This window comes from Podarcis melisellensis, assembly GCF_964234715.1.
Source record: "Podarcis melisellensis genome assembly, chromosome: 2".
Lineage (NCBI taxonomy): Eukaryota > Metazoa > Chordata > Lepidosauria > Squamata > Lacertidae > Podarcis > Podarcis melisellensis.
In genome coordinates, this window is record NC_138529.1 from 33,273,147 (window position 1) to 33,299,291 (window position 26,145).

Genomic DNA, 26,145 nt, shown 5'->3' on the forward strand with positions numbered 1-26,145 from the left:
CTAGAGGATGGTACTTCGTAATTAAGAAATAAATAATTCTACCACAGTGCAACCCCAAGACATTTGGTGTCAAAACATCTGGATCACATCTTGTAGCAGATCAACACAGCACTTCTCATAAAACTTATTCCCACTCCCCTAAACCGAAACATTGTATATTCCCTATAAACCAAGGGTGGCTATCCATTCAAACACTGAAACTTCAGGAAACAGGGAATCTTTGCTAGTAAGCAGCCTCTTATATTTCTATCCTCTGTAGATTTGTTACATTACACCCACATGCTCTTTATGTCCCCCCCCAACTCGGGAGTTCTGGAGGAACCTGTCTCCCAGTTTGCATGCCACATTTAGAGACACTACCTAGCGCGGTGGAGATGGCTCAGCTACAGGAACAGCAGAGAATACAAAAGCAAAAGAAGATGGCTGTGGGGAGCAACTGAGTACTGTATTCCATGTTCAACCATTGCTTTTTGACTAAAGACAGGAATGGGAGCTCAGGCAAAGACCATCCTATTATGTTACCTCCCAAATAAGAGGGGATAATTTGTTGCTGGGTCATCACCTGTCCAACTGCAACATCAGGACCAAAATATCAGGTTGCTGACATGGCTTTCTCACTGTGTTGACACTTTGAAGTCTCATTTGAAGGCAAAAATATAAAATAAAATAAATCCATGGCATGGATGAATCCTCTCTGCTGTGACTGGGGAAAACATGAACCGCTTCCCAACTTTTTTTTGTAATTATTTCCTGTCTTTGTTCAGGACCTACGTCTTCACAGCGTCTCCCCAGAACTGTTCCCCGAGTATATTTATATTGCTTAGTTTCAAATGACCTTCCAGCTAAACTTTCAGCAGCCTGGAATCGGGAATTCTGCTCTGTCCTTTCACTTAAACATTTCCTTCATAAATATGGGGATATACCGTATTTTTCGCTCTATAAGACGCACCAGACCACAAGACGCACCTAGTTTTGGGAGGAGGAAAACAAGAAAAAGAATATTCTGAATCTCAGAAGCCAGAACAGCAAGAGGGATCGCTGCGCAGTGAAAGCAGCAATCCCTCTTGCTGTTCTGGCTTCTGGGATAGCTGCGCAGCCTGCATTCGCTCCATAAGACGCACGCACATTTCCCCTTAGTTTTGAGGAGGGGAAAAGTGAGTCTTATAGAGCAAAAAATACGGTATTCAGTGACTAACTGCCCATGGGGTTAATAAAAAGAAGAGGAGATGTGTCACTGCATATCCTTAATACATACATAAATATCATTTTATTAAATTGGGCAGAATTGTTTTCGTAGCAGGAAAGTGATTCAGTAAATACTGAATGTACCACAAATGTATTCAGTAGCAGGAAAGTATTTATAATACAAATAAAGTCCTCAGCCTCAAGAATATCTATAACACTACCCTAATAATTAGGAATACGCTAGGTCTTTCACAATAAGTTTCAAAAAGGAAGAGCTACCTGCTCACTAGGGCACAGCCTGGTATCTTAACATATTCATGCTATACCATATAAATAAAATCAGGTAAAGCATTGACAGACCTCCAGCTCACAGTACGGTCCCCTTTGTGCTGAACAAATGACTTTCCATGCCCAGTCTATAAGAAGTAGTTCAAAAGATATTGGTGATTTCACAGGCTCTTCCATAGAATGACCTCTGTGATTCTATGATTATATTTACAATATATCTCATTTTTATCCGTTCCTCCAAAGAGCTCAGGGTGGCACACATGTTTCAGTGCTCCCCATTTTTTATTTTATCCTCACAACAACCCTGTGAGGGAGGTTAGGCTGAGAAACAGCGAGACTGAGGTCACCCAGTGAGATTGGTAACCTTAAAGGTAAAAAGATAAATGGCAATACAGTTCATTTTTTATCTTAAATGGTCCCACTTCTGTTGGTAAAAAACAGAATATCCACTTTTGACCTGCAAAGAATTCTTAAGAGGGGTTCTTTGAAACTCAAGACTTCAGTTCTCATTCACCAGATAATGATCAAGCAAATGGCACTGCACTTCTGCCGTGCACCTCCTGTGACAGAGGTGGGGGGGATGTGTGGCCCTTCATATGTTATTTGACTCCAACTTCCAGCATCCCTGACCTTTGGCCATGCAAGTTGGGGCCAATGGGAAGCAGAGTCCAATGACAAAATACCTCCAGGGGGTTGGACTAGATGACCCTAGTGTTCCCTTCCAAGTCCATGATTCTATAACTTCTGGAAGGAACCATGTTCCCCATCCCTGTTCTATGCCCCCCTGTCCAACACAGCAACATCACTTTAACAAAGGCGCATTGAAGAGGTCACCTGTAACAGCCAACCCTGAAGCAAAGTATGAAAGGGCTTCTGTGCATTAGCGGAAGTCCTTGTGCAGGACTGATCCTGCAGGAATGTTCTTATGTCTTTTAACTTGAGGAACATTTGTTTCCTTCCACCCTCTTTATAATAAATTCCATGATGTAACATAAAACATTAATTGAGGAATACTGTAATTTTGGTACAGACTGAAGAATATGTCAGAATACAGTTTACTTAAAGAGAGGAAATGGAAACAAGCAGAAAAAAATGAAAGAAGGGAAGAGAACTGCTCTTTATAGCGAAGGAACCAGTTACTTAGAAGAATGCACACATTTCACAACCTTTCTTTTAGAAAAAGGAAAAAGAAATGAATCACTGGTTAATAGGGCTAGACTTCAGGCTGTCTGTGTCCACTGCAATTGCAGCTCTGGGTTTCTGCTTAGATGTCTCGGTTTGAGTACACTGCTCATTCAAGTGCACATGTTGTTGTTTTTCTGGATCCATATTGGAGACGGAGCTTTTTTATTTGCAGGGGTCAAAAAACAAGACCTAGCACCCAACTCCATGCATAAACAAGCTGGGGGGGGGATAACTTTCTTTGGTGCATATTTTTCCCTGGGGGAGCTTAGGAGCTGTAGAATTTGAAAGGAGGAAACGACCAGGAAGTGAGTAAGATGGAAGAGTTCAGGCAGAGACAGGCACAGCTGCAAGGAGAAGCATCAGCTGAGTGGATGGAAAGAACACGTACAAAGGGGCTGGCTACATTTCTTTCAGTAAATGGCAATTCCCCCCCTCAAAAAAACCCCTAAATTGGGGGGGGGGAATCACCTGGGCACGTTCAGAAACAATGGAAATTGACAATAACAGCAATGTACTGCAAGAACTATTTTAGGAACTGGGAGATAGTAAAGAACCTTTACAGACAGAAATATATAGCATAGTCTTCAGGTACACAAGGCAGTCAAAGCTAGTGTGGTGCAGGGGCTGCTGAAATTCACTGAGTATCCTTTGGTCAGTCATTGTCTCTCAGCCTGACCTACCTCACAGGTTGCTGTAAGAAAAAAAGAGGAGAGAGGAGAATCACGTATGCAGCCCTGAGCCTCTTGAAAGGAAAGTGGGCTATAAAAGCAATACATGAATAAAAAGACACCTAGCTGACATAGCTTGTAACCAGAGCACATTACAACACACCCTGGATGCTACAAAAGGAATACATTAAGTGTCCCATTTACACACAGGAAATGGCTATGGCTGTATAGGTAATTACCAGTTATGAAATATTTTAACGTTAGGGTGGAGAAGAAGTATTAGATAGAAGTGATACAGCCATAGACTGGGCTCCCACAAATGATCAGGGAGGGAACATTGCTAATGAATATAGCACATTTCCAATTTTCATTGAGAGTCACAAACATCTGAGTCATTCTTGCAACAGCCCTTTAAGGTAGTCAAGTGCTGTTATTCCCATATTATAGACACAGTGCTAAGTCTGAGAGATAATGGCTTGCCTAAAGAAACCTAGCTAAGTTCATAGCTGAGGTAAAATTTGAACTAGGCCCTACCAGGTTCATAGCTAGCAGTATACTGCTTGGGTTATGATTTCCTAAAAATGGAGTACCAACTTTATAAAGAAGCCTTGCAAAGGCAGAGGCAAGGTTGAACAGGCATGAGGAATCTGGATGGCCTTCTCAAAAGACCACAAAGCTGTCTAATAATATCAACAACATGTACACTGTATAAAGCGGTGCACAGACAGACACAGAGAAGTAGATGGAACCTGGTGGAGTAAGGAAAGCAGAGAGCAACATATGGGTTTCCAATCCCTGAATCAAACAGGAGGCTCATTTAATGCCCAATATTATGAAGTCAAGAGAACCTCACGTCATAAGCTATTCTATGGGCACAAGAGAGGGGTAGGGGAACCTACGGCCATTCAGACATTGCCGATCTATGGGCCCCAACATCCTTCACTTTTAGCTATGCTGCTTGAGGCCGCTGATGGGAACTGTGTGCCCAACAACATCTGGAAGCCCACAGGTTTCCCACTCCTGGCATAAAGCGGGCAATGGGAATTGGAAGCACTGGGCACAAATCTATAGCCAGGACGGACTAGGTGAGCAAAAAGGTTAGAGGCACAGATTTGGACAGAGGCAGGTGACAGCCACAGGCAGGGCGGACCAACACAGCCATGACCAGCAGGGGCTTCTTTGACCTCTAATAACTGTGTAGAAAACGAAATGTTGGCCGGACCAATACGTCAAGAAAAGCTGCACCATCCTATTTCCCCTCTCCGATAGTTAGGGGCACAGAAGACGCCCTTTGCGTCTGGCCCTTCTGGTTTTAGCCCTACATCCTCTGCCCTAGGTGTCCCCCCCCCCAAAAAAAACCCCTACATCTCTGCCCCACCACCGCCCCCCTCTTTCCTTCTCCCCATCTACCTCCAGACCTTCCCTTTGGGGTGTCATTGCCTCTAAGGAGATCCAAGCATCCCTCACACCCCACCATTCCCCACACCCCGGGGCTCCGGGTGGGGCTGTCTCCTGCGCCCCACGGCTTTCTTTCCCGGCCCCGGGGGAGGAGAGGAGGGCCATGCTACCAGCGTCCGTCCCCCCCCACCCCCCTTGCTCGGCGGAAGGGGAGAGGACGCGGGTTACTCACTCAGCCAGGACTCCAGGCTTTCCCCTTCCGCCTCCGCCATGTTGCCGGCCGGCCTGGAGACTCCGCCCCGCGCTCAGGCGACGCTACAGCCCGGCCGGGCCCGGCCCCTGCGGGGGAAGGAAAGGAGAGGATCAGCGCCTCCACCTCCTCCTGCAAGGGCTAAGGCTCAGGCTCTCGTTGTTATTTTACTGAGCAGGAGATCGGCTCGATTTAAAAACACCCATCAGCTTAATAAATCATTGCTATTGTTCAATCATCGTGACCCTTGTTGCTGTTTCCTCCCCGTTCCGACTTTTCGGGTCACCTCAAAAGAGCTTTCAAAAATGTGTGGGAACATTCCCCCTCCCCCAAAAATCTCCATGTCAGAACTCTCTTATTTCAAATGCAGTATAAAGAATTTCCATTGCTCTGCAGAGCTGCAATATTCTGCAACAAGATGCAGCCTTTTAGGACAGCCCATCAATGGCACCGGAGCACAAAATTCCTCTTTCTCACGCCTGTCGCACTGCCTGCACAGTCTTCGTTTCTTTAGTCTAGCAATACGTTGAATTTAGCGGGGTCGGCATTGGTTTTGCACAGTGAACTATACAGCGAGATCAGTTTCTGAGTCTTTGCGCGAGGCAGGGGCAGCCTGTTTATGCCGCCTGAAGAAGAACCGAATAAAGCTTGCGCAACGTTAAGGAAATAACAACAGCGTGGCTTCCTGGCTGTCTTTTTCTTGCAAAAAGCTGCTATGCAAGAAGCCTGCCAGGCGTGCAAAGCAAAGCGACATTTTTTTCAGGCGGTAGCTTTGGACAGCCCTGGGTGGGGTCCTGGGGAGAGAAGCAAAATGGCTGCGTCCATGGTGGAGAAGCTCGGGGCAGCGAGGCAGCGGCTGTGCGGCTCCTGGAAGGTCTGGTTGCCCGGGTAAGAGAAACGGGGGACGGACGCGGTGGGAGAGGCTCCGGGAGAGCGGCTGGGAGGATTTGGATCGATCTTGTGGAATGCAGATTGCTTGTATCTGAGAACTGAGCTCGCACCCTGTTATCACTCCCTAGACTAGAGCATCCTGGGTTACCCTTGCTGCGCCTCCAATGAGTCGCAGTATTGGGGAGAGATTTGTCTAACAAATATGTCTAGTTGAGAGAATCAACTGCAATACGGAGCGGCAGAATAGAACGGCAGATAGCATGCCCTTTAAAAGTACACCCGTGTTTATGGTCCACGCCTCCTAGGAGAACAAGAAATCTCATTTGAAAGAAAAGCTTTATAGAAACCAAGAGAATATGTGCATGTATTGACACTCTATGCCCGTTTAAAATGTGGCTCTTTTTTTGGGGGGGGTGTTATTGGGTTGTTGTTTTTATTTTGATTATATATATATAGAGAGAGAGAGACGGAGAGAGAGAGAGAGAGTTTTTTATGTTTATATTTTCTGTGAACCACCCCGAGACCTCTGGGTATAGGGTGGTGTGGGTGTGGGTGTGTGTGTGTGTGTATATATATATAGGTCTTGTCTTTTATATAGCTCAGCTCTGTTAATTCACAATACTGTTGAGTTTTCATTGTGAAAACAGCCCTCCCAAAGTTGACTTCTGTATTTTCAATTGGCATGTTTATGTGACTTGCTATCAGAAGAGTTGTTTGTGGTGGACCTGCCATGTCCCTCTTTAGGAAAGAAAGGGAATAATTTTGCATACTAATATGATAGATGTTGGGATATGGGTGAGCACTGCAGGACTGGAGTATCTGGGGCACATTATTCAAGCCAACAACATTGACTAGCACAAACCTGAATCATAGAATTGTAGAGTGGGAAGGGAATTTCTCATTTTGTCAGGGCCTAGAATTCTGCTTAGCCCAAGATGCCACCAACGAACAAAACAAAAACAAAAAACTGTATAATTTCCTTAGTGTAATACTCACTTAAGATATGTCAGATCAGTGTGAAATGTACCAATGAGAAATATCTTCCTCTTACTCCATACTAGCATTGTGACATGGAGTTTAATCTGTCAAAAACGTTCATAGAATGGGTTGAAAAAGCTGCTTGTAACTACATTCTAGCTATCCTGACAATGAATATGAAACTGAACTGTCTGATCCTATGTAGAAGCAGGTGTGTCTAAGCCCAATGGATTTGGGTTACAGAATTGGATATGGGAATAGGATTTGCATGCAGAATAGTTTCACTTCTTCAGATTGAAAATATTTGTGTAACATTCTTTTTCTGCTTTTCATATCCTTTGTAGGCTGACTCAGGTCAGATGGAGCCGATACAGTCCTGTTTATCTTGAACCAGAAGTGAACAAAGAAGTGTATCATAAACTTCCAGAACAAATATCAGATGAGGAAAAAGCCAAACTGGAACTCAAAAAAGTCAGACCTATAAAAGCCACCGCTTCCAATGTCACCAGCTCTGTATTCTATGATCCATTGATCAGGTTTGAATGCTGCCATATTTGACTGAATCTAGTCCTTTTGTCTATGTCTATCACTTAACAAAGTAATCTAATTGATTTCATAGAGTAATGTAGTTGGCCAAAGTATATTGGATAGTTGAAATAGCCAGGGAGTACAGCATTGTTATCAAAATGTCCTAAAGTACTGGGGCTTAATGGGCAGTGATTTATTATAAAATAGACCAGTCTGGAATACTCCTGCTGGCTGCTGTTGGACACAGGATGCTAGGTCTGAACTGTGTTCTGACTTTGACGGTTCTTACTTTCTTTGCCAGTTAGGGCTATAGGCTGTTTCTACTGGTTTGCTTTCATCACCAAGTACCACCATGTGGGGAAGAAAGATTTGGCACCTTTACCAGAGGGCACTGTGGGGAAGCAGAAACATAGATGTGCTGAGTTGAAGAACCACCCATTCCAGATGTCACTATCTGTTTCTGAATTGGGTGCTGCTGCCACCCATCAGCAGCCACATGCCTGCATGATGCCCTGTTGTGATGTAGAAGTAAGGATATTGTGTAACAGCACTCAGTGGCAGAAGCAGCAAACTGCCACCGATCTCTTAATCTTCCTCTCTAGGAATGTGCCAGGTGGATCGAAGGCATATAATGAGAAACTGATACTTTCCCCAAAAAACTCCATAAATGTTGGAATGCTTGGTCAGTGTAATGGTAAAGTTTCATTGCAGGGATCTTATGCTGTGGTGCTGATAACAGGAATGCCATTTGTTTTCTCATTACAGCAAATTCACTAGCATGATGATGAAGGGAGGAAATAAAATTTTGGCCCGAAACATCATAAATCAGGTAAGTTAACTTCTCAGGTTTCTGCTACTTTTCTCCCACTCCACCCCCACATTAATGTCAATGTTGCAAAGAGTATTCCCATTTTAAAGGCCATATATAGAAAGTCCCTTCCTTAGTCCTTTCATCCTTGTTCTCATTTTCTGCATCTCCACAGCTCTTGAATCTCCCTCCTGTTAGAGGCCTTGCAAACAGAACGACAAATCTGTCACAGATTATATGTAACTTCTGTCATTCCTTATGGAAAGGGGAAGTGCTGTAGGTCTGCAGTTATTGAGGAAATATGTTTTTCAGCCTTAAATTCAGACCAGGAACTTTCAGCTTTCTTTAAGGGCCCTTGGGTTAGTTATAACATTTTTTAAAAATTGCAGAAAATGTCTGCTAGTGGCTCTGAGGCTTGAGAGTGTCTGGGCCAGATTTCCAGTAGTCATGAAGGAATTTTATTTATTTATAAATTGAACTCTTGACTGAAGGCAAGGGTAACATGCTGGGGTTGTGTCAATATTATTGCTAATGGAGTTTTTCACAAGTGGTTTCCCCCCTCAATTAAGACTTTAGAAGCAATCAAGAGGAAGCAGCTTGAGAAGTACCATAAAGCGGAAGAGAAGGAAAAAGAAAACATTGAGTGCAATCCATATACTATCTTCCACCAGGCACTGAGCAACTGCCAGCCTGTCATTGGGCTGATGACTGTCCAGAAAGGAGGCAAAAACTACCAGGTAAGCAAGAAACTAAAACTATGGTGATATGATGATCTAGTGCAGGCGAGAGGAACCTTCGGCCTCCAGATGTTGTTCAACTACAACTCCTATCATCCCTCATGATAGGCTATGCTTGTTGGGGTTGATGGAAGTTGTTCAGCAACATCTGGAGGGCAAAAAGGTTCCTCATGCTTAATCTAAAGCAGCCCTGGATTGTTGGCTTATCTTTTCCCCAAAGTAGAACCATTCCTATCATTAAGTATCCATAGCAGTCCACAGTTCCAGGGACTTCAACTTCCACCCATGTAGCCTCAGTTTCGGACTTTGCTCTTTTGCAGTTGGCAGTGAAACAATATAAACTTTATTACTTGCGCTGGTTTCATTAATTTTGATAGGAACATTCTATAGCATAATCAGCCCCTTGGTATTTTTCTTTTGAATCGCTTTGAAACTTGTATTATGTGATCTCCAGCGACCTGTAATATCCTGCCTATACGTGAACTTGAAACTTCTTGAGAACATCAGATTTTAGTTTGAAAAGCTTAAAAGGTTGCTGAAAAAATATTGGAAATGGGTTCTGAAAGGTTCAGCAACCAGAGGGTACAAGATAGGGACAGAAACCAATAAGCAGAGTGGAGTGTCCACCACTAGGAGCTCACTTGCTGTGTTATGAAAGGACTATTGTTAGCTATTTTATTTATTAACGCTAGGAGCAGGGAAGGTGCTTGCAGGATTTTCTGCCTCAAGTGCCACAATAACTTGATTGGCCTGGGGTACTATATAATTTGATTTTGTGGGGAGGGAACCTTTTGCTGCACTGCCTCAGGCAGCAAAATGCCTTAGATAGGCCAGCCCCACTGAGTGCCTTCAAACCATTTCTTGTTTTGCAACTTTTGCTCACCAACTTGGCAGCCTTGATTTTCCCGCTGAAGTTGTTATCTAAAAATATCCAAAAGTTTTGCAAGTCAAATAAACATACTCAGGGTACTTAAGTGCTCCTAATTCTGTGCTAAATAAATTCTATTTATTTTAGATTTTATACCACCCTTCATCATAAGATCTCAGGGCGGCTCGCAGAACAGAATACAGGATAAAAACAGTATAAATTCAGTATAAAGTTATGTTAATCTCTGATGGGGTTTGTTTGTTTTTGCCTCTTGCAGGTCCCAACCCCTTTGTCAGACAACCGCCGACGCTTTTTAGCCATGAAGTGGCTGCTCAGGGAATGCAGGGAAAACAAACACAGGCGGACATTTATGCACCAAAAGCTTTCTGAAGAGCTTCTGGCTGCCTTCAGCAATGAAGGACCTATCATAAAGAAAAAGCATGAGTTGCACAAGATAGCAGAGTCTAACCGAGCCTTTGCTCACTACCGGTGGTGGTAGAGAATGGCAGCTGCAGCATGTGAGGTCTGAGACTTTGCTACAAGACAAGGAAGGGAAATATATCCCATATGCCTTCCTTTGCATAGCACAAGCCTGGAAGGGCGATAATCTGGTTTCTCAACTGGCTCTTTGAAAAAAGAAACAACCTGAAGAAAATCTCAGCCGAAATAAAATGCCTCATTTTTCTGACTTGCATAAATTAAAAATCCTGTTTACTCCATTTTCAGGTGACCTTGTCAGTACTGGGTCCTGTGTATATGCATCTTGGTTTCTCTAGTCTCTTTTGAGACAGAGGGTTTTGTTCACAATACAGAATGACCTAGTTAGCATCAAAGCAGTCTTCAGGGAGATTGTAAAAGAGGTTACATTTCTGTACTCCTCAGCAGTGGCTTTTGGCAGCATGATAGGCTGAAGTAGAACCAGGCTGAAAATTAAGTTGTAAAAGATTGAAACTACATCCTGGTCTTCTCCCTGTATGTCTCGTGAATGGCCTTTCTCTACAGTGCCTTTGTGCCATTGGTTAGTCGACACTGGCATGTGAGAATGAACGAACAACTAGGTTAAAACTGATCTCACTTAAAGTGTGCTTAACTTCAATATGTGGTATGAATAGCTTTCCTTTGGCTTGATTCACACATGCCTATTCATCACATGCTTAAAAGTTTTATTTGCAGTATCTTACCTAAGATGGCCCATAGAATTATGTGAGCCATCATTTGATGTTGCAGTCATCAAATAAGGAACATACATGAGAGAACAGCCCTTAGAGGAAGCCATTTCCAAAGAACAGCCTCTGTATACATCATAAAGCATCCTTGCAAATAAATTCACAAAAGTTAGCTCCCCCCCTTTTATTTTACTAGCTCCCCTGACTCCATAATACATATTCTGACCTAGAAAAAAGAAAGCGAAAGAACCAACTTTGATAAAAACCTCTGCCAGGTCCTAGAGACAATTCTTGTTTGCCATAAGCAAGTAGACAAGTGATTATTTATAACTCTGCTACTAAACAGCTTTCTGTTTGATGGATGGCAATGTGAGACTATATGCAGAAGTGTAAAATGTTTATTTTTAAAAGTTCCAAAGAGAACCAGTCTTAACAAATGTACAATACTGTTGTTCAAAGTCGCTGTTGTATAAAAGTTACAAAATCAGTTTCTAGCTACATGTTCCCAAGGGAATAATTCTGCTGTGGAGTGAGGCTTTCGAACAGTGTTGGCTTCACACCTCCTGCAGGGAGAAGGCACTGCCTTTAGCTGTTAGCTACACCTGAGCTGGCCAGCAGTTGGGAAGAAAGGAGTAAGAGCATATTGAGGGCTGCAGGTTAGAAAGCAATTGAGCACCCTTCTCCTGCAGCTACGGAAGAAACAATATACTCATGAAAGCATCCTGTTAGAAAAGAAAGTGCTGGTCAAGTGTCAGGGTTTGGACCCTGGCATGCTGTTTCAAAATTATTAAGCAGCACACATGGAGCCAATAACTGGGCACCAATCTTTACAATACTCTTGTGACTAAGCCACACCACAGTCATGAATTTGTCCCCTGACCTCAGGAGAGCATTGTGTACATAAGAGCCCTGTTGGATCAGATCACAATCCTATCCAGTCCAGAATTCTGTTCCCATGTGCGGCCAATTGGCTGCCTATGCAAAGCCCATAAGCAGGAAATGGATCATGATAGCACTCTCCCCTCTTGTATTCCTCTGCAACTGGTATTCAGAGGCCATCATGGCTAGTAACCACTGACAGCTTTACCATGAATGAGTCTAATCCCTTCTTAAATACATCCAGGTTGGCACATCTTTGGGTAGGGAATTCCATAATTTATGTACTGTGTGAAGGAAGCCTTCATTTTGTCTGTCCTGCCTCTCATACCCTTTCGTTTCTTTGGGTGACCCTGGGTTGTAGTATTACGTAGCCTCTTTAAGAATCTAAAACCCTAAGCAAATTTAACAGGGCTGTTATTATGCAGCCAATAAACAGAGAGAAAGACTGCCCCTCTCCCAATCCTAAATATATTTTCTTGGAATTAAGGCCCCTTGATTTTGATAGCATATACTTCCACGCTAAGTGAGACGCAATCAACCCAGCAAAGGCCTCCTGGGGTTGTCTTATTTCAGACTGCCGGTTGGGGGTGACATGACTTTATGTTCTTCAAAAAACACCTTGCTTTTGCAATGCTAGCATGGCAAAGAGAAGGGTTCCAGGCTTGCCCTGCCATGCTACTTTGTGTGTTCAGGGAGGGGTAGTCTAACTGCACCAGGGAGCATTTTAAAGCAGTCCAGTTCTGAACCACCTATCAATGAAATCGGTGTTATACACCTAGAATTGTCGCTTCCAGGTGTATTATTGTTTTCCTATGACAAAGGAAAGGGAATAAAGCAGCCGCACTTTTCAAATTGCACCATTGTTTGCGAGAACAATGCATACTGTTTTTAATACTAATCTGTCACAAAAATATTTCCACCCCTGCATGCATGCTAGAAGTGAAAAATCTGCCTTTAAAAAAACAACAAGGAATAGGACAAAAAAAGAGAAAGTCTCTGTTGTAGGTTGTTAATAGAACTAGTACCTGAACGAGCCACTTTTCTTTGATTTCAGAACAGTGGTAAAGTTTCTGATATCTCTCGTGCCTCATAGTGACTGCATGTAAACAGAGAGCAAACGAGGCTCCTGAAAGCATCCAAAATGGGTTTACAAGGCAGGAAATTGAAATGCCATGCTTGGGCTTTGATTGCAGAATCACCTTCTCAACCAAAGGGCAAACAGAACAGCTATGGAACAGAGCATAAAATAACAAACTGCCACATGCTGCAGAGGGAGACAGATTCTTAGGCTTAGTGTGCTTTTGGAGTAAATAATGTTATCACCAGGCTGGTTTTAAACCATAGCCTTTTTTTGTTTTAAGGCTGAATACATTAAAATTAGCATATACAAGTAAGCTTCTCGTAGAGAACTACCCTGTGTCAAATGTCAGTCCAGCTTGCGGCAGTGATTAATACAGGTTCCTATTTAGTGCAACACGATGGGAGCGGCAGTGGCAGAATGCGACCCTTTTCTCCTCTCCCAGCTCCCCAATTTCAGCCAGCGCAAAAGATCTATCGAGGGAGCAAGTTATACATTCTATATACAAAAAGTGCTAGGGTTCGGGTGGAGGGGAGGGAAGTATTAAAAATAATTGCAGCTTTGTTGTTGTTATGTGAAGTTTGCTGGTGCAAAGGTTCAGAGTGGAAATTCAAACTCTGGCTTTGGGCAGCATGAGCCAGGGTGAGCAACTGGCTGCTCAGTCTGCGACCTCACTGTAATAGTACTTCTGGGCTGCATCTGTCATTTTCCAGTCGGCAGCCCGGAACTCAATGATCTCAAGCAAGAGTAGCTGGGAGAGGGAGGTAAGGCCCTCCTGCAGGAGGAAACCGTCTCGCAGGAGGGAAAAAAGCTCATCCATCCTCTGGGTGTTCATCTTCTCAAGTTGTTCACCAATGCGGTGTAGCTGCAACACCAGACAGTCCACCTTAATGGAAGGAAATGAAAATGCTTCTGTTAAGAATCGGAGTAGTTGGGTAAAAGGGGTGGGGTGGGGAGTGTGTGCTGCACAGAAATGTCTCATGCTGACATCTTGGCACTAAATCAGAAGAGAAGGGAAAAAATAAAGTAGGCTGCTAAACCGAACCTTGGGCTGCTGTTTTTTTTGTGATTTGTTGCATTTTGGTTGTGTTCTTTGGATGTGCTTTTATTTCTTGTCTATGACTCCTTTTGTTATATTTGTAATTAACGATTGTTTTCGTGCTGCAAGATGCCTTGAGCATGGTTTTAATTATGGAGAGGCAGCATGCAAATAAAATGATGGCTGGGTGGATGCAGTATTTTTTCCCTAAAAAAAAATATTTAGGGGTACTCTCACTTTGACTCAAGGAAATCACCATTTTATCATTCAAATCGGGGGAAATATATTCAGTAAATGGACAAAAGTATAAAGATTCACAAAATGTTTAGGGGGATGCCCCCCCCCCGAAAAAAGCACTGGGTGGATGTGTGTATAAACTAGCCTACTATACAAAGGGAAAATTTGCATTCATTGCTCCAGGCTGAAAAAAAGATTCCCACCCCTGGCCTAAAAGTTGTCCACCTTCCAATCCTCTTTCCTAGGTGTGTTCTCACAGGACAGCAACCTGCTTTTGTCCCCACTGTGCCCTGAGAATACTCACCTCTTCCTCTTTCCGCAGGCTTTCTGGCTGCGCCAGTCGGAACAGGCAGTCGTAAACTGGGTTCACCAGTGCCATCATGGGCATGTTATTGACCTGTGAAATAGGCAGGGTGCACTTGTCAACTATCGCTCAGAATCATTACGGAATTGTTAGAGAGCCCCTCCCTGTGTTCGTGTCTTAAAAATCCCAGGAAGGTAGCTGTGCGTGCTAAGTGTCTTGAAACAAGAACAACCAAGAGCATCTGTGGCACCTTAAGAAAACTGTCACAAATGTACAGCCTAGAGCCCTTGTGCATCAGATGCATGATTCCTTGACATCCCATCACATGTCAAGGAAATAAACAACTATCCAACTTTTAGAAGACATCTGAAGGCAACTCTGTTTAGGGAAGTTTTAAATGTTTGAAGTTTTATTCAGTTTTTCATGTTTTATTCAGTTTTTTATGTTCTGTTGAAGGCCACCCAGAGTGGCTGGGGAAACCCAGCCAGATGGGCGGGGTAGAAATATTATTATTAAAATTATTACAACAGGAAGGACCAAACTGCAAGGACCCCCATGGCAGGCTGCTTCTAAAAGCTGTCCTGCTGCTACATCATGCTAGACCATGAACCTTTCGGACTGCAAGAAGAATTTCTGTACAAGTGACAAATGCAAAGAACACCCAGTTGCACTCATTTGAATTAAGGCCTCCTGCGGCTGCCCCAGTCATTTCAGGTGAGTGCCCCAGATGTGGAATGCTTTTCTCACAGAGGTTGCCAGGCAGCCACCTTATCATCCTTTGGGTGCCAGGCAAATGCCTTTTTATTGCCCCCAAGTATTTTAGATGCACGTTTAATTCCGTTCAATGTTTTATGCTGCTTTTTTCAACCTTGCTGGATTGAATGGCAGCATTAAAAAAAACACAACCCTAAACACAATCACATTCCCTCATTATGAGAGCAGCGAAAGAACTAGCCCCAGGTCTGGATAATACACCAGTTCTGAAGTTTGGTCTTACCCTCAGGTAGTCAAAGATGTTACAGATAAAAGTGACATAGCAGATCCAGGCCTGGAGGGAGCGGGCTCGCAGTTCATCCCGGTCTTTATACTCCTGCTGAAGTCGGTTGAGGAGCCCCCGCCGAAAGACACTCTGGCCCACCTGCTTGCTCTCCGCCTGCGACAAAGGCAAAGAGGTGAAGCGCCAGAAGGATGCTGTGTGCAATCCCAGCTGTGGCAGCAGGCTGTCTGGGCTTATCTCTCTCTCTCTTTCTCTTCCTCTCTCATGCTTCAAAACACACCACCGTGCAGAAAAAGTTCTGGCACGATGAAGCAGGAGCCTATAGGTGCAAAAAAGTTCAGAGGGGAGGCAAAACTGAGACAGGTCACTAATGGGAGTTTTGCTCACCACGTCTGGTCTGGAGTTGAAGGGATAGATTCACCTTCTTGCCCTCTCACAGCTGGGCTGGGCACCCAAAATATTCAGCAGGGCAGGCCAAACCAAGCTCCATCTGCAGGAAAGGAAGCATGGCTGGTGGTAGAGCCAAAGTGAACAGCATGCACATCTAGAATGGCTTTTATGCAACCTACAGGCTCCTTCTGTATATCCCTAACAGATACACACACACACACACACACACACACACACACACACGTTTATGTATGTGTGTGTATACACACATGCACAAGTTTTCCCGCAGCCTCTCCACTATGTTTTCTTGGGAAAGTTCCCCAGCTCTCTGGACTTGTAGAAATTTTTATTTCATGTTGGGTTCTTGCTTTAACAAAAAATCAATAATGATGCAGTAATGTCGCTTCCCTCTGATCTCACCCACCTACGTCTCATCCTTGCACCAACCATGCTGGAGATACAAAACAAGAAAAGCAGAAAAGAGGGCAGGAACATCCAAACAAAAACTGGCTAGGAGATGGTGAGATGCATTTTTTAAATCACTTGCAGCAATGTTGGCCTCCCCATGCAAGACCACTTAGATCATCTGGAAACTTTACCAATGGCACCACACCCTACAAAGTATCACTGGGGTGATCCCAAAAGGGTGAATTTCTACTGCTGCCCCAACTTTTTTGAATACCTTCCCTCTGCCATATACGAAGCATCATCAATTATTCGCTTCAGATGTCTAGTAAAGATGTATCTTCTCATGCATGCTTTCACTGCTCTGTAAGATTGGATCCTTATATCTGGATTTCTGTTTTTATTGCATTGTTTTGTTTTGTTTTTTGTTTATTTGTTTCTTATACATGGCTTAGATTTTTTTTAAAAAATATATTGTTTAGAAATACTTTTAAATAAAACAGCGTACATGAATAGTATGTTATTTATATGCAAATAAAATTTCCAGAATAGTTGCATATGGTGAACAGCTGTGCTGTGAAAACTACTAGTTTCCAAAACATGGCATGCTCATTCTCCCACCTGGATGATGGTGTAGCAGATGCGCCCAGCCTCTTTGCTGAACACAGAGTCTTTGAGGGACTGGTCCACAATTACGTTGGCAACCTTCTCCAGATCTACACTGCTGGGGTCTGCAGAAGAAGTGTAACACTATCAGTGCTGCCTCAAAACAAGCATACCTTTGCATCATTCTGTATGTTTAAAATTGTACAATAACCACTGGGTTCCTTCTTTTTTGCTGGATATTTTATTTATGGATCAAAACTGTCTCTGTAGGAATGGTGGTGTTTGCAAACCTTTCTGCATCACAAATCTTCTGGAAGGAAGAGTGATCTGCTATTCTGTTTTAAAGGCAGGAGAAATCTAAGGCCAAGAGGTGAGTGACATGCCTGAGCTGTGTCATATCTGCCCCCACAAATTTAATCCACTTTTAAACTGCCTAAACTGCCACTGATCCCAACAAAGCAAACATCAGGACCCGTAGTTCCATAAAGAGCTTAGTCATTCTAATGAAGTATTTTCAGCATTCTCATTATATTACATTCCTAGGATACTTTGGAAGAAACCGTGACCTCACAGGTAGGCAAAAAGGTGTCCTCCAGGTGTTGTTGGAATATGGCTCCCATTCGTCCCACCTTGCATAGCCAAAGGTCAGGGATGGTGGCGGGAAGCAACAGAAGCTGGAGAAGGCTGCTCTATAGCACTGCAAGTCAGGAGCCATCTAAGGGCAATGGGCTGTCTCAATAGTAGAATCTTACATATATCAGTCCAGCTTCTTCTTCTGCTTTCTCTGCTGCAGGCTGAATTGGGACAGCCATGCACATGGCTTATAAGAATATAGCATTTTGTAGCTTACGTTACAAATCTACCTGAACTCACCTGTAGTCAAAGATGCAGCAGCAAACATTATCTACCCAAACGTTTAAATCTGTTATCAGTAATATCTGATGCACTATCTGTTTGAAGGCTAGATATTAAATGGACATACAGTACAGTACAGAGTTCTAGTGTACAAGAGGGGGAGAAAAACTTTTCTATCCACTTTCTCAATACAGTGGTACCTCGGGTTAAGTACTTAATTCGTTCCGGAGGTCCGTTCTTAACCTGAAACTGTTCTTAACCTGAAGCACCACTTTAGCTAATGGGGCCTCCTGCTGCCACCGCGCCGCAGGAGCACGATTTCTGTTCTCATCCTCTTAACCTGAGGTAATATTTCTGGGTTAGCGGAGTCTGTAACCTGAGGCGTATGTAACCCGAGGTACCACTGTATAGTGCATAATTCTATGATGTCTCCTCTCACTTGTCTTTCCTTGTTTCCCCCCCTTATTCATTTAAAAAGTCCCAGATGCTTCAAACGTGTCTCATAGCGGGAGTCGCACCATCCCTTTGATCATTTTGGCTCCCCTTTCCAAACCTGTTCTAACCCTGAAGAAGATTTTAAGGAATGGGCAATTCATATCAGAGCACACACAACCCTTCACAATGTTGATAGGCCCAAACAGCTCCAAATCTAGCAGTGAATTATGCTTGATTCATGGCAATGGGGAGGATGGACAGGGGGGAAACAGGGAGGGGGGAGAAAAGGGAGAGATACTGACCTTTGAGGGCTGTTTTGAGTAGCTGCTGAATCTCTGCATCAAACGTGTGTATTTTATATTCTTCTTTGCCTGAGTCCCCCATCTCTTTCCCTCCTTCAGTGGCGACAGATCAGGGGAGCAGCTGACTTAGTGGTAACTGCGGGGAGAGAAGCGATCAGGTACTGATTATCCCGGAAAGGGAAGGAGACGGTATTAGCCATGGCTTTTCAGATGCTCTCATTCTCCACTGAACAGGAAAATGGAACTGCCAGTTACACTGGAGTTCCTGAAATGAAACTACATTCCTCATAACAAAGAAAAAGTTGTTAAAATCTCCTCAGACAAGGATGGTACTTCTGCTTCCCTGCCTCACCCCCCACATTATCTCTGTTCTATCTACAAGGGTGTTGGGATTTTTTTTACTATATCACCCACTTAAGATTTAAGGAGGGAACGCCTTTGTTTTTGGCCAAAAAATCCAGGCTTACCTGCCCACCCTTTTCAGTGCCAAACCAAATTTAACTGCCACATCGCCCCCTGAATACTGAATAGACAACAGGCCAAACACATCATTGCTCACTCATCAGAATTCCGCAGCTGTGACATGTGTTTTCACTGCAATTGGGGAAAAGTGAGGTGACAAAACAAGGGATGCTTCCAGCGAAAACATATAGCACTCTGGGATCTATGCAAAAGGATGTGGGGTGGGAATGCAGAAGAGGAAACAACTGTGCTCCTTTCCCACTGGGTTCCCAGTTAGTTTCTGTCACTCCAAAGGTCTTTGGCTTTACTTCAAGTGGCTAGTCCTCTGCAACTCTTAGACCCTGGTTATATTTCATATCTCCTCCTTGTTCTCAGTATTCAATCTCATCTGTCACTCACTCCTTCTGATGGGGATTGCCCATGCACAAAGCACAACAGGATCAGGGACACTATTTTAGTAGAGAGGAACACATACAGGTTAGTTAGTAGGTGTTAGGGACAAGATTAAGCATGTCCAAAGGCCTGCTCTTGCAAAACATTCATGACGATATGACAAGTGAGCAGAATTTTTTTAAAGCATTCGTTATGCATATTTTCTATAATTTAATAATAGCTATGTACATTTATGGTTATTTGTTTATTCCATATGTCTGCCACATTTTCTTCAAGGAGCTCAAGGCATACATGGTTGTCTCCCTCTTCAATTAATCCCACAATAACTCTGGGAGGTAGGTTGGTCTGAGAGGCAGTGACCAGCCCAAAGTTTTGGTGACCAAGTGGAGATTTGATTCCTGGCCCCCCAGGTCCTAGTCTGACATTTTACCCAGTCTTTCTCAACTTTGGGACCCCAGATGTTGTTTGACTACAACTCCCATCATCCCTGACCACTGGTTCCGCTAGCTAGGGGTGATGGGTGTTGTAGTCCAACAACATCTGGGAACCAAGAGGTTGAGAAAGGCTGCTCTAACCACTTCACCACACTGGCTCTTGCAAGCCTATTTTCATACAGTTTCCCATACAATACTAACAAGACCCAACCTGAACTGCTGATATCAGATAGGATCAAGGGCTTTCTGGTTGGTGCTGCTATATTATATTTGTAGTAGTAGTAGGCTTTAATCCTGCTCTTCCAAAAAAAAAATTCCCAGGGTGGCTTACAAAGAAACAACAGCAACAACATAATAAAGCAATAAAAACCACTCATCACATGATACAAACAGTAGAAACAAAAAGAAGAAATAAAAACTTCTTTAAAAAGATAAAGCAGATTTAAGCAGATATGAGGAAAGAAAAAGAAGAAGAAGAATTAATTTCTACCCCACCTGTCTGGCTGGGTTTCCCCAGCCACTCTAGGTGGCTTCCAACAAAATATTAAAAATACAATAAAACCAGACATTAAAAACTTTCCTAAACAGGACTGCCTTCATATGTCAGATAATTGTTTATTTCCTTGACATCGGATGGGAGGGCATTCCACAAGGCGGGTGCCACAACCGAGAAGGCCCTCTGCCTGGTTCCCTGTAATCTCACATCTCACAGTGAGGGAACTACCAGAAGGCCCTCGGAGCTGGACCTCAGTGTCCAGGATGAACGATGGGGGTGGAAACGCTCCTTCAGGTATACTGGGCTGAGGCCATTTAGGACTTTAAACACTTTGAATTGTGCTCAGAAACGTACTGGGAGCCAATGTAGGTCTTTCAGGACCAGTGTAATATGGTCTCAGTGGCCGCTCCCAGTCACCAGTCTAGCTGCCGCATTCTGGATTAATTATAGTTTCCGAGTCACCTTCAAAGGTAGCCTCACGTAGAGTGCGTTGCAGTAGTCCAAGCAGGAGATAACCAGAGAATGCAGCACTCTGGTGAGACAGTCTGCAGGCAGGTAGGAAACCCAGCCAGATATAAATAAGTTGTTGTTCTTGTCATTAGCCTGCGTACCAGATGGAGCTGGTAGACAGCTGCCCTGGACACAGAATGGACCTGTGCCTCCAAGGACAGCTGTGAGTCAATTGACTCCCAGGCTGCACACCTGCTCCCTCAGGGGCACAGTTACCCCATTCAGAACCAGGAAGTCCTCCACACCCACCCACCCCCTGTCCCCCCAAAATAGCACTTTTGTCTTGTCAGAATTCAACCTCAATCTGTTAGCCACCCATCCTCCAACCGCCTCCATTGGGAGGGAGCTTTCCATAACCTGGGCACCATCACTAAGGTCTTTCTCCCCAATAGTCGTTGGCTTTACCCCCAATGCCAGCGGGCATCCAAATAATGGCCTCTGTTGCATTATCTGTAGGCACATGTGGAGGCAGGCGGTCCTTCAAACTGGGAAGGACTTTAAATGTCAAAATGAACACTCTGAATTGAGCTGTAAATGGACAGGGAGCTTGTGCTAATCGATGAAGCAGCAGCATGATGTGATTAAAACTGGCCCTGGTCCCAGTTAGCCATCTAGCAGTAAGTATCAGAATGTGTATCACACTGCAGCAGTCTAATCTGAAGGTTAACAGAGCGCAGATTCCTCCCTCAAGGTAGGGTCACAGCTGGCGCAGTCAGCCAATCTGGCAAAAGGCATTCTCAGGCTCAAAGACCACCAGGGACAAAGGCGGCCCCAGACTATGAAATAGCTATAGTAATGTTATCAGCATAGTGCAGGCACACCTTTTCTACTAAACGACAACAACGAAGGGATTCGTCCCTTTGGCATACATACAGTAATTCAGAGCCAGTTCCTTTGATATGCCTGCAAGTGACTTCTTGAACAAAATCCCTGTGTACATAACTTCAGAGGGACTAAATCCTGCAAATTCACCTCTTCGGCTCCGGGAACATGTTTCAACTTTATAATTCACAGAAGGGGATCAGTACAGCTTCACTGTGACAATGTTCACATATAAAGGTTGCTTTTGTGAACTATAGCTTTTGTTCTCTTTTCTGATAGTCAGCTGCAAGTGTATAATGTCAGAATGCACTTTAGATGTGACCTGGCTACATATATGGGTACTCCTGAAATGTAAAGTCACGGTATGAGAGACCAAGTGGGGGATAGCAACTACTACTACTACTACTATTAAATTTCTATTTCTATACTGTTGTTAAACCATGCTTGGGTTCCAGACTACTCCCATAATACTCATGTTTCTGCACATACCAGATCTGCCACACAAACATCTCTGTGCTTAGTTCATGGCAGTTATTACATGCAGAAGATAAACATTATCAGTGCTGCAAAGTTAATGATTTCTGTGCACAACAACTTGCCATCAACCATATGCAAACTCTCCTGAGTTTGCGTAGATGCTGATTTGGCCACAAGGCCCCCTAGTTTAGTGAGAAAGCCCAGGAATAAATATCCAGCAAAAAAAAAAAAAGGAAGGGGGGGAAAAAGATCTTAGCGAGCAAGGACTAGGATATATTATCATACCAGCCTTTCTCAAAGTCATTCCCTCCAGATGATTTGGACTACAACTCCCATTCTTCCTGTATGCTAACTGCAATGCTAACTGGGACTGAGTTGTAGTCCAAAACACCTGGAAGGCACCACATTGGAGAAGACTAGAACAGACCGTGCTGGGAGAGGTAGTATAATGATCTGACTCAATATAAGGCACCTTTGTAGACATTATCTCAGCAAAGGTCTGGCAGGCAGTTATCCTGGATTACAGAGATTACAAATTAGATTGTTGTTGTTTGGCCTTGCCATTTTTGTCAGTTGTGGCAATTTCAAATGGATTTATTAAAAAAAATGTGACAAGGAGATTCAAACCATGATCCCTTCCAAAGGCATACATAAGTCAGAATGGGCTTGTTCATACTATAGCTGGCCCAAAACTCCTTTATGAGTCATGGAGATGTTCTGGCAATACACTGAAAGGATTGCCAAGATTAGACGGGTGAGCACAGGCATGCCAGGTCACATTCCCTTCTACATTGCTGGAAGAGTTACATGCACAGCCCAACTGTGTGCACAGGTTTTACAGGGGCCAAAGATGTAAACCGGTCTAGGGACGGGAAGGGGGTATATTTTGGGCACAAAACTTGCTGAAGACAAAGTTGTCTGACTATGTGCCACAACTACCTTTCAGCCTAACCTATCTCACAGAGGTTGTGTGAGAATAAAATGGAAATTGGGGGAGGAAACCTATGTACGCCACTTTGAGCTCCCTGGAGGAAAAGTGGGATATAAACAGAATAAGAATAAGAATAAGCATCTGAACTTGAACAGAGAAGGATCGCTTGTAAAATCCAGAAAGCCCAAGTCAGGAAGGCAGATGGGAGAGAAAATGCTCCACGCCCGTTAAGAAGCGGGCGTTTCTTTCTGAAACTAACAAGGAAGAGAGATTTTCAAATGTCACCAACCTGCTTTGTTTGGGGGTTTTTATGCCTCCACTTTCAGGACTGGAGTGAGGTGCATCTTTACGAGGGAACAGCAGCCCGCCCAGCCCAGCCCAGCCAGCTAGTCAGCCCCCCCTCACCCTAATTCTTTTTGGTTTCTGGTTCGGGTCGGTGGAGGTAGATCAGGAAAAAGCCCACAGCCATGAAGAACAGCAGCAGGAGCAGGAAAGGCAGCAACTCAAGCATGGAGTGCAAATGCAGGATGGGCATCCTGCACCAATTCGACCCGCCACCAGCAAAATAAAAACAATAATATATTTTTTAAAATAAATTGCCCAGCTGCTGCTGCTCTCCCTTACTTTTCACCCGCTTTTGGTGTCAGGCGGAGACTCCTGGAAGACGAATTCTTTCCATTGCTTGCAAACCCGGAGGGTTTCCTCTTAGGTCATTTCCTAGCAGGCTGAGCCAAGCGGGAGGAGAGTTTGTGATCGGGAGGCGGCGGAGGCAGCGCCACCTGCTGGAAGGGGTTGGAGGGAATCTTCCTGCCTGGGTTGTGAGGCGTTTGTTTGTTTTTTAATTAGTTTTTTTTAAATAAAGATTTTCCTGCATTGACAAATAAACAGGGGAAAGCACATGTCCTTTCAACTTTCACAGTTCGTTTACATGCAGTGTTGTATTTGTCGTTTCACGTGGAACCTGAGAAGCCCGCCAAGCAGGTGCAAAGCAGGTGTGAGGGACCTAGCCCGACACAGAAATGAAATGGTGGCTCAGAGGGCAGAGCCAATTGCCTATTGCACCTCACGAGCCACACATCAGTCTGACACTGTCACTGACCCTGCACACACACACACACACACACACACACACACACACACACACGTTATTAAAGGTATTTGGTTTTAAGCAGCTTCCTTGTGAATATGCCTGAATATTGGAGACCTCCTCAGGCCCTTCTCTGTTGCTGCCGCCTTTTGGAAGTGAGGAGCTTGTTATGCATTTTGTGTGTTTGACTTGTATTTTTATGCTGTGAACCGTCCTGAAATCTACGGATGAAGGGCAGTATACAAATTTAATAAATAACAATGATAACAAAGCAACGATTTCCAGCAGCAACATCCCCTGGGTGGGGGCTCCTTTTACACAGAGGTGTTTGCCTATGGTTGGCTCTGCTTAATTGTAGGTGCTCCAGGCTTTATACAGGCTTTCTGCCAGGACTTGAATGGATGAGCAGAAATGCAAGGAAGCAGATCTTGTCTGGATATTATAAAATATCCTAATAGGTGGAAGGTTGCAGCTGCTAGGCACACCCCAAAATGCAAGTGGGCCTAATGGCCACATCCCCCAAAAGTCAAGCATTAGGATAAAGCAGTGGTTTTCAACCAGTGTGCCATGGCACCCTTGAATGATGGTCAGGGTGGGCCACAGGGCAACACTAGCCTCTGTCCCTCTTTCCTTCCTTCCGTCCTCTGATGCCCTGTCACGTTTCTGCCTCCCAAAGGCTTGCACATCTATTTGTTGCAGAAGCCCTGGCTACAAGCTCTCCAGGCGAATGGTGGCTCTGGGGGGTGCTGGTTGCCAGGAGCGGAGGCGGCCTCGCAGTAAGCAAGCAAGCGGGCGAGGGAGCCCAGCCAGTTGGTCTGCCAGCCCTTGCTGTTGGGAATGGACAGACAAGTGGGAGGCCAGGCAAACAGGCCTTTTTGGTTCTTGCTGTGTGCAAGGCCTGACTGGGATCCGAGTGCCTGGCACCGAAGGGGAGCCTTTCTGCCATGCAGGCCCAACGGTGCCCATTGCTCTCCAAGGTGGGTTCACCTTTGGCCAGTCCTGTTCACCTTTGGCCAGTCTCCATTGGGCATCCTCTTCCCAGACCTCTCTGGGGCGGCATAAGGAGGAACCTCTCATTGGGGTGGGGTAGCTCAGAGACCGGGGCAGCTCCCCGGAAGACTCCCAAGGAGAGGGGAGAGGATGAGGGAACAGTCCACAAGGGAGTGTGTTTGAAAAGAGACCAGGGGCAGCTGGCTCTGCAGGCAAGGGGGGACATAACTGGCTCCTGAGCCCCACAGGGGTGACGCAGAAAGAACGTAGTTGGTCAAGGGAGCCGTGGACTCAAAAAGGTTGAAAAATCTCTGGGTTATAGGATTGCTCAGAAGACCCACTATGGATGTGTAGCTACAGCAGTGCAGGCACAAGGCCCGTTCATATGCTTGTGCAGCTCCTAAAGAGCCATGACCACTGGGAATAATAATAATAATAATAATAATAATAATAATAATTTATACCCCGCCAACTGGCTGGGTTTCCCCATCCACTCTGGGTGGCTTCCAACAGAATATTAAAATACAATTAGCATGGGGTACAGGACCGGCAAGTGCAGTCCTATTCCCTCTTCATTCAGGGCGCAAAGCAATATTGACAGATCAATACCAAAAGTGTGGTGTTAGTGGGCATATTCCGCTAATCACATAGTTAATCATCGAATTCTAGAGTTGGAAGGGACCTGAAGAGTCATCTAATCCACTCCACTGCAATGCAGGAATCACAGCTGAGCTAATGTACGTATGTCAAGCTACCAGTGAGCATTATTTATTCATTTATTGAATTTATATCACACCTTTTCTCCAAGGTTCTCTCCCCCTCCTTCATTTAATCCCCACAACAATCCTGTGAGGTAGTTTAGGCTGAGAGGCAGTGACTGGCCCAGGGTTACCCAGTGAACTTTATGGATGAGTGGAGATTTGAACCATGGTCTCCCAGGTCCTGGTCTGATTGTTTCCCTGAGCCCAAACTCCTATTCAACAAAGCTGTCACCTGTGCATGTGCAACTGCTGTCCCAAAGGTACACACCTCAGCTTAACCATGCCTTCCATTTTCAAATATGACG

At 44.4% G+C, this 26,145-nt stretch overlaps 3 protein-coding genes across 9 annotated transcripts in view; 1 reads left to right on the forward strand and 2 right to left on the reverse strand.

Moving 5' to 3' along the window:
• The window catches only part of GGA3 (golgi associated, gamma adaptin ear containing, ARF binding protein 3), a 29,064-nt gene extending 23,462 nt beyond the window's left edge, over positions 1-5,602 (reverse strand). For 2 of the 6 annotated variants that reach the window (XM_081899655.1, XM_081899653.1), the window contains exon 1: positions 4,737-4,889. In XM_081899655.1, coding sequence (XP_081755781.1) covers positions 4,737-4,803 — 67 coding nt within the window. In that variant the 5' untranslated portion in view covers positions 4,804-4,889. Of the gene's footprint in view, positions 1-562; positions 896-4,736; positions 4,890-4,956 lie in introns of those variants that run through there. The other 4 variants (XM_081899658.1, XM_081899656.1, XM_081899654.1 and 1 more) reach the window with 3 other exon arrangements.
• Positions 5,603-5,709: 107 nt separating this feature from the next.
• MRPS7 (mitochondrial ribosomal protein S7) lies at positions 5,710-10,503 on the forward strand. Its single transcript, XM_081899901.1, has 5 exons — positions 5,710-5,862; positions 7,188-7,379; positions 8,137-8,200; positions 8,749-8,916; positions 10,062-10,503. Exons 1-5 carry the CDS (start codon positions 5,786-5,788, stop codon positions 10,281-10,283), a joined length of 723 nt encoding a protein of 240 aa, XP_081756027.1. The 5' UTR covers positions 5,710-5,785; the 3' UTR covers positions 10,284-10,503.
• Positions 10,504-11,330: 827 nt separating this feature from the next.
• Positions 11,331-23,758, reverse strand: MIF4GD (MIF4G domain containing). 2 transcript variants are annotated; one of them, XM_081899922.1, is made up of 6 exons: positions 23,627-23,758; positions 18,478-18,613; positions 16,901-17,010; positions 15,485-15,640; positions 14,488-14,580; positions 11,331-13,793 (listed from the first exon to the last, which is right to left on the reverse strand). In XM_081899922.1, exons 2-6 carry the CDS (start codon positions 18,557-18,559, stop codon positions 13,566-13,568), a joined length of 669 nt encoding a protein of 222 aa, XP_081756048.1. In that variant the 5' UTR covers positions 18,560-18,613; positions 23,627-23,758; the 3' UTR covers positions 11,331-13,565. The 2 variants fall into 2 exon arrangements, with proteins under 2 accessions (XP_081756048.1, XP_081756049.1); XM_081899923.1 differs by lacking the exon at positions 23,627-23,758 and adding an exon at positions 23,292-23,619.
• Positions 23,759-26,145: the final 2,387 nt, after the last annotated feature.

Bases quoted from the DNA above. Each gene is read 5' to 3' on its own strand.
- MRPS7 (XM_081899901.1), top strand. From the start codon at position 5,786: ATGGCTGCGTCCATGGTGGAGAAGCTCGGGGCAGCGAGGCAGCGGCTG. The intron at 7,380-8,136 runs GTTTGAATGCTG...TTCTCATTACAG, and splicing joins TTCTATGATCCATTGATCAG to CAAATTCACTAGCATGATGA. The intron at 8,917-10,061 runs GTAAGCAAGAAA...TGCCTCTTGCAG, and splicing joins AAGGAGGCAAAAACTACCAG to GTCCCAACCCCTTTGTCAGA.
- MIF4GD (XM_081899922.1), bottom strand. From the start codon at position 18,559: ATGGGGGACTCAGGCAAAGAAGAATATAAAATACACACGTTTGATGCA. The intron at 17,011-18,477 runs GTCAGTATCTCT...CTTCTTCTGCAG, and splicing joins ACTCAAAACAGCCCTCAAAG to ACCCCAGCAGTGTAGATCTG. The intron at 15,641-16,900 runs GTGGGAGAATGA...CCTTTGTCGCAG, and splicing joins TCTGCTACACCATCATCCAG to GCGGAGAGCAAGCAGGTGGG.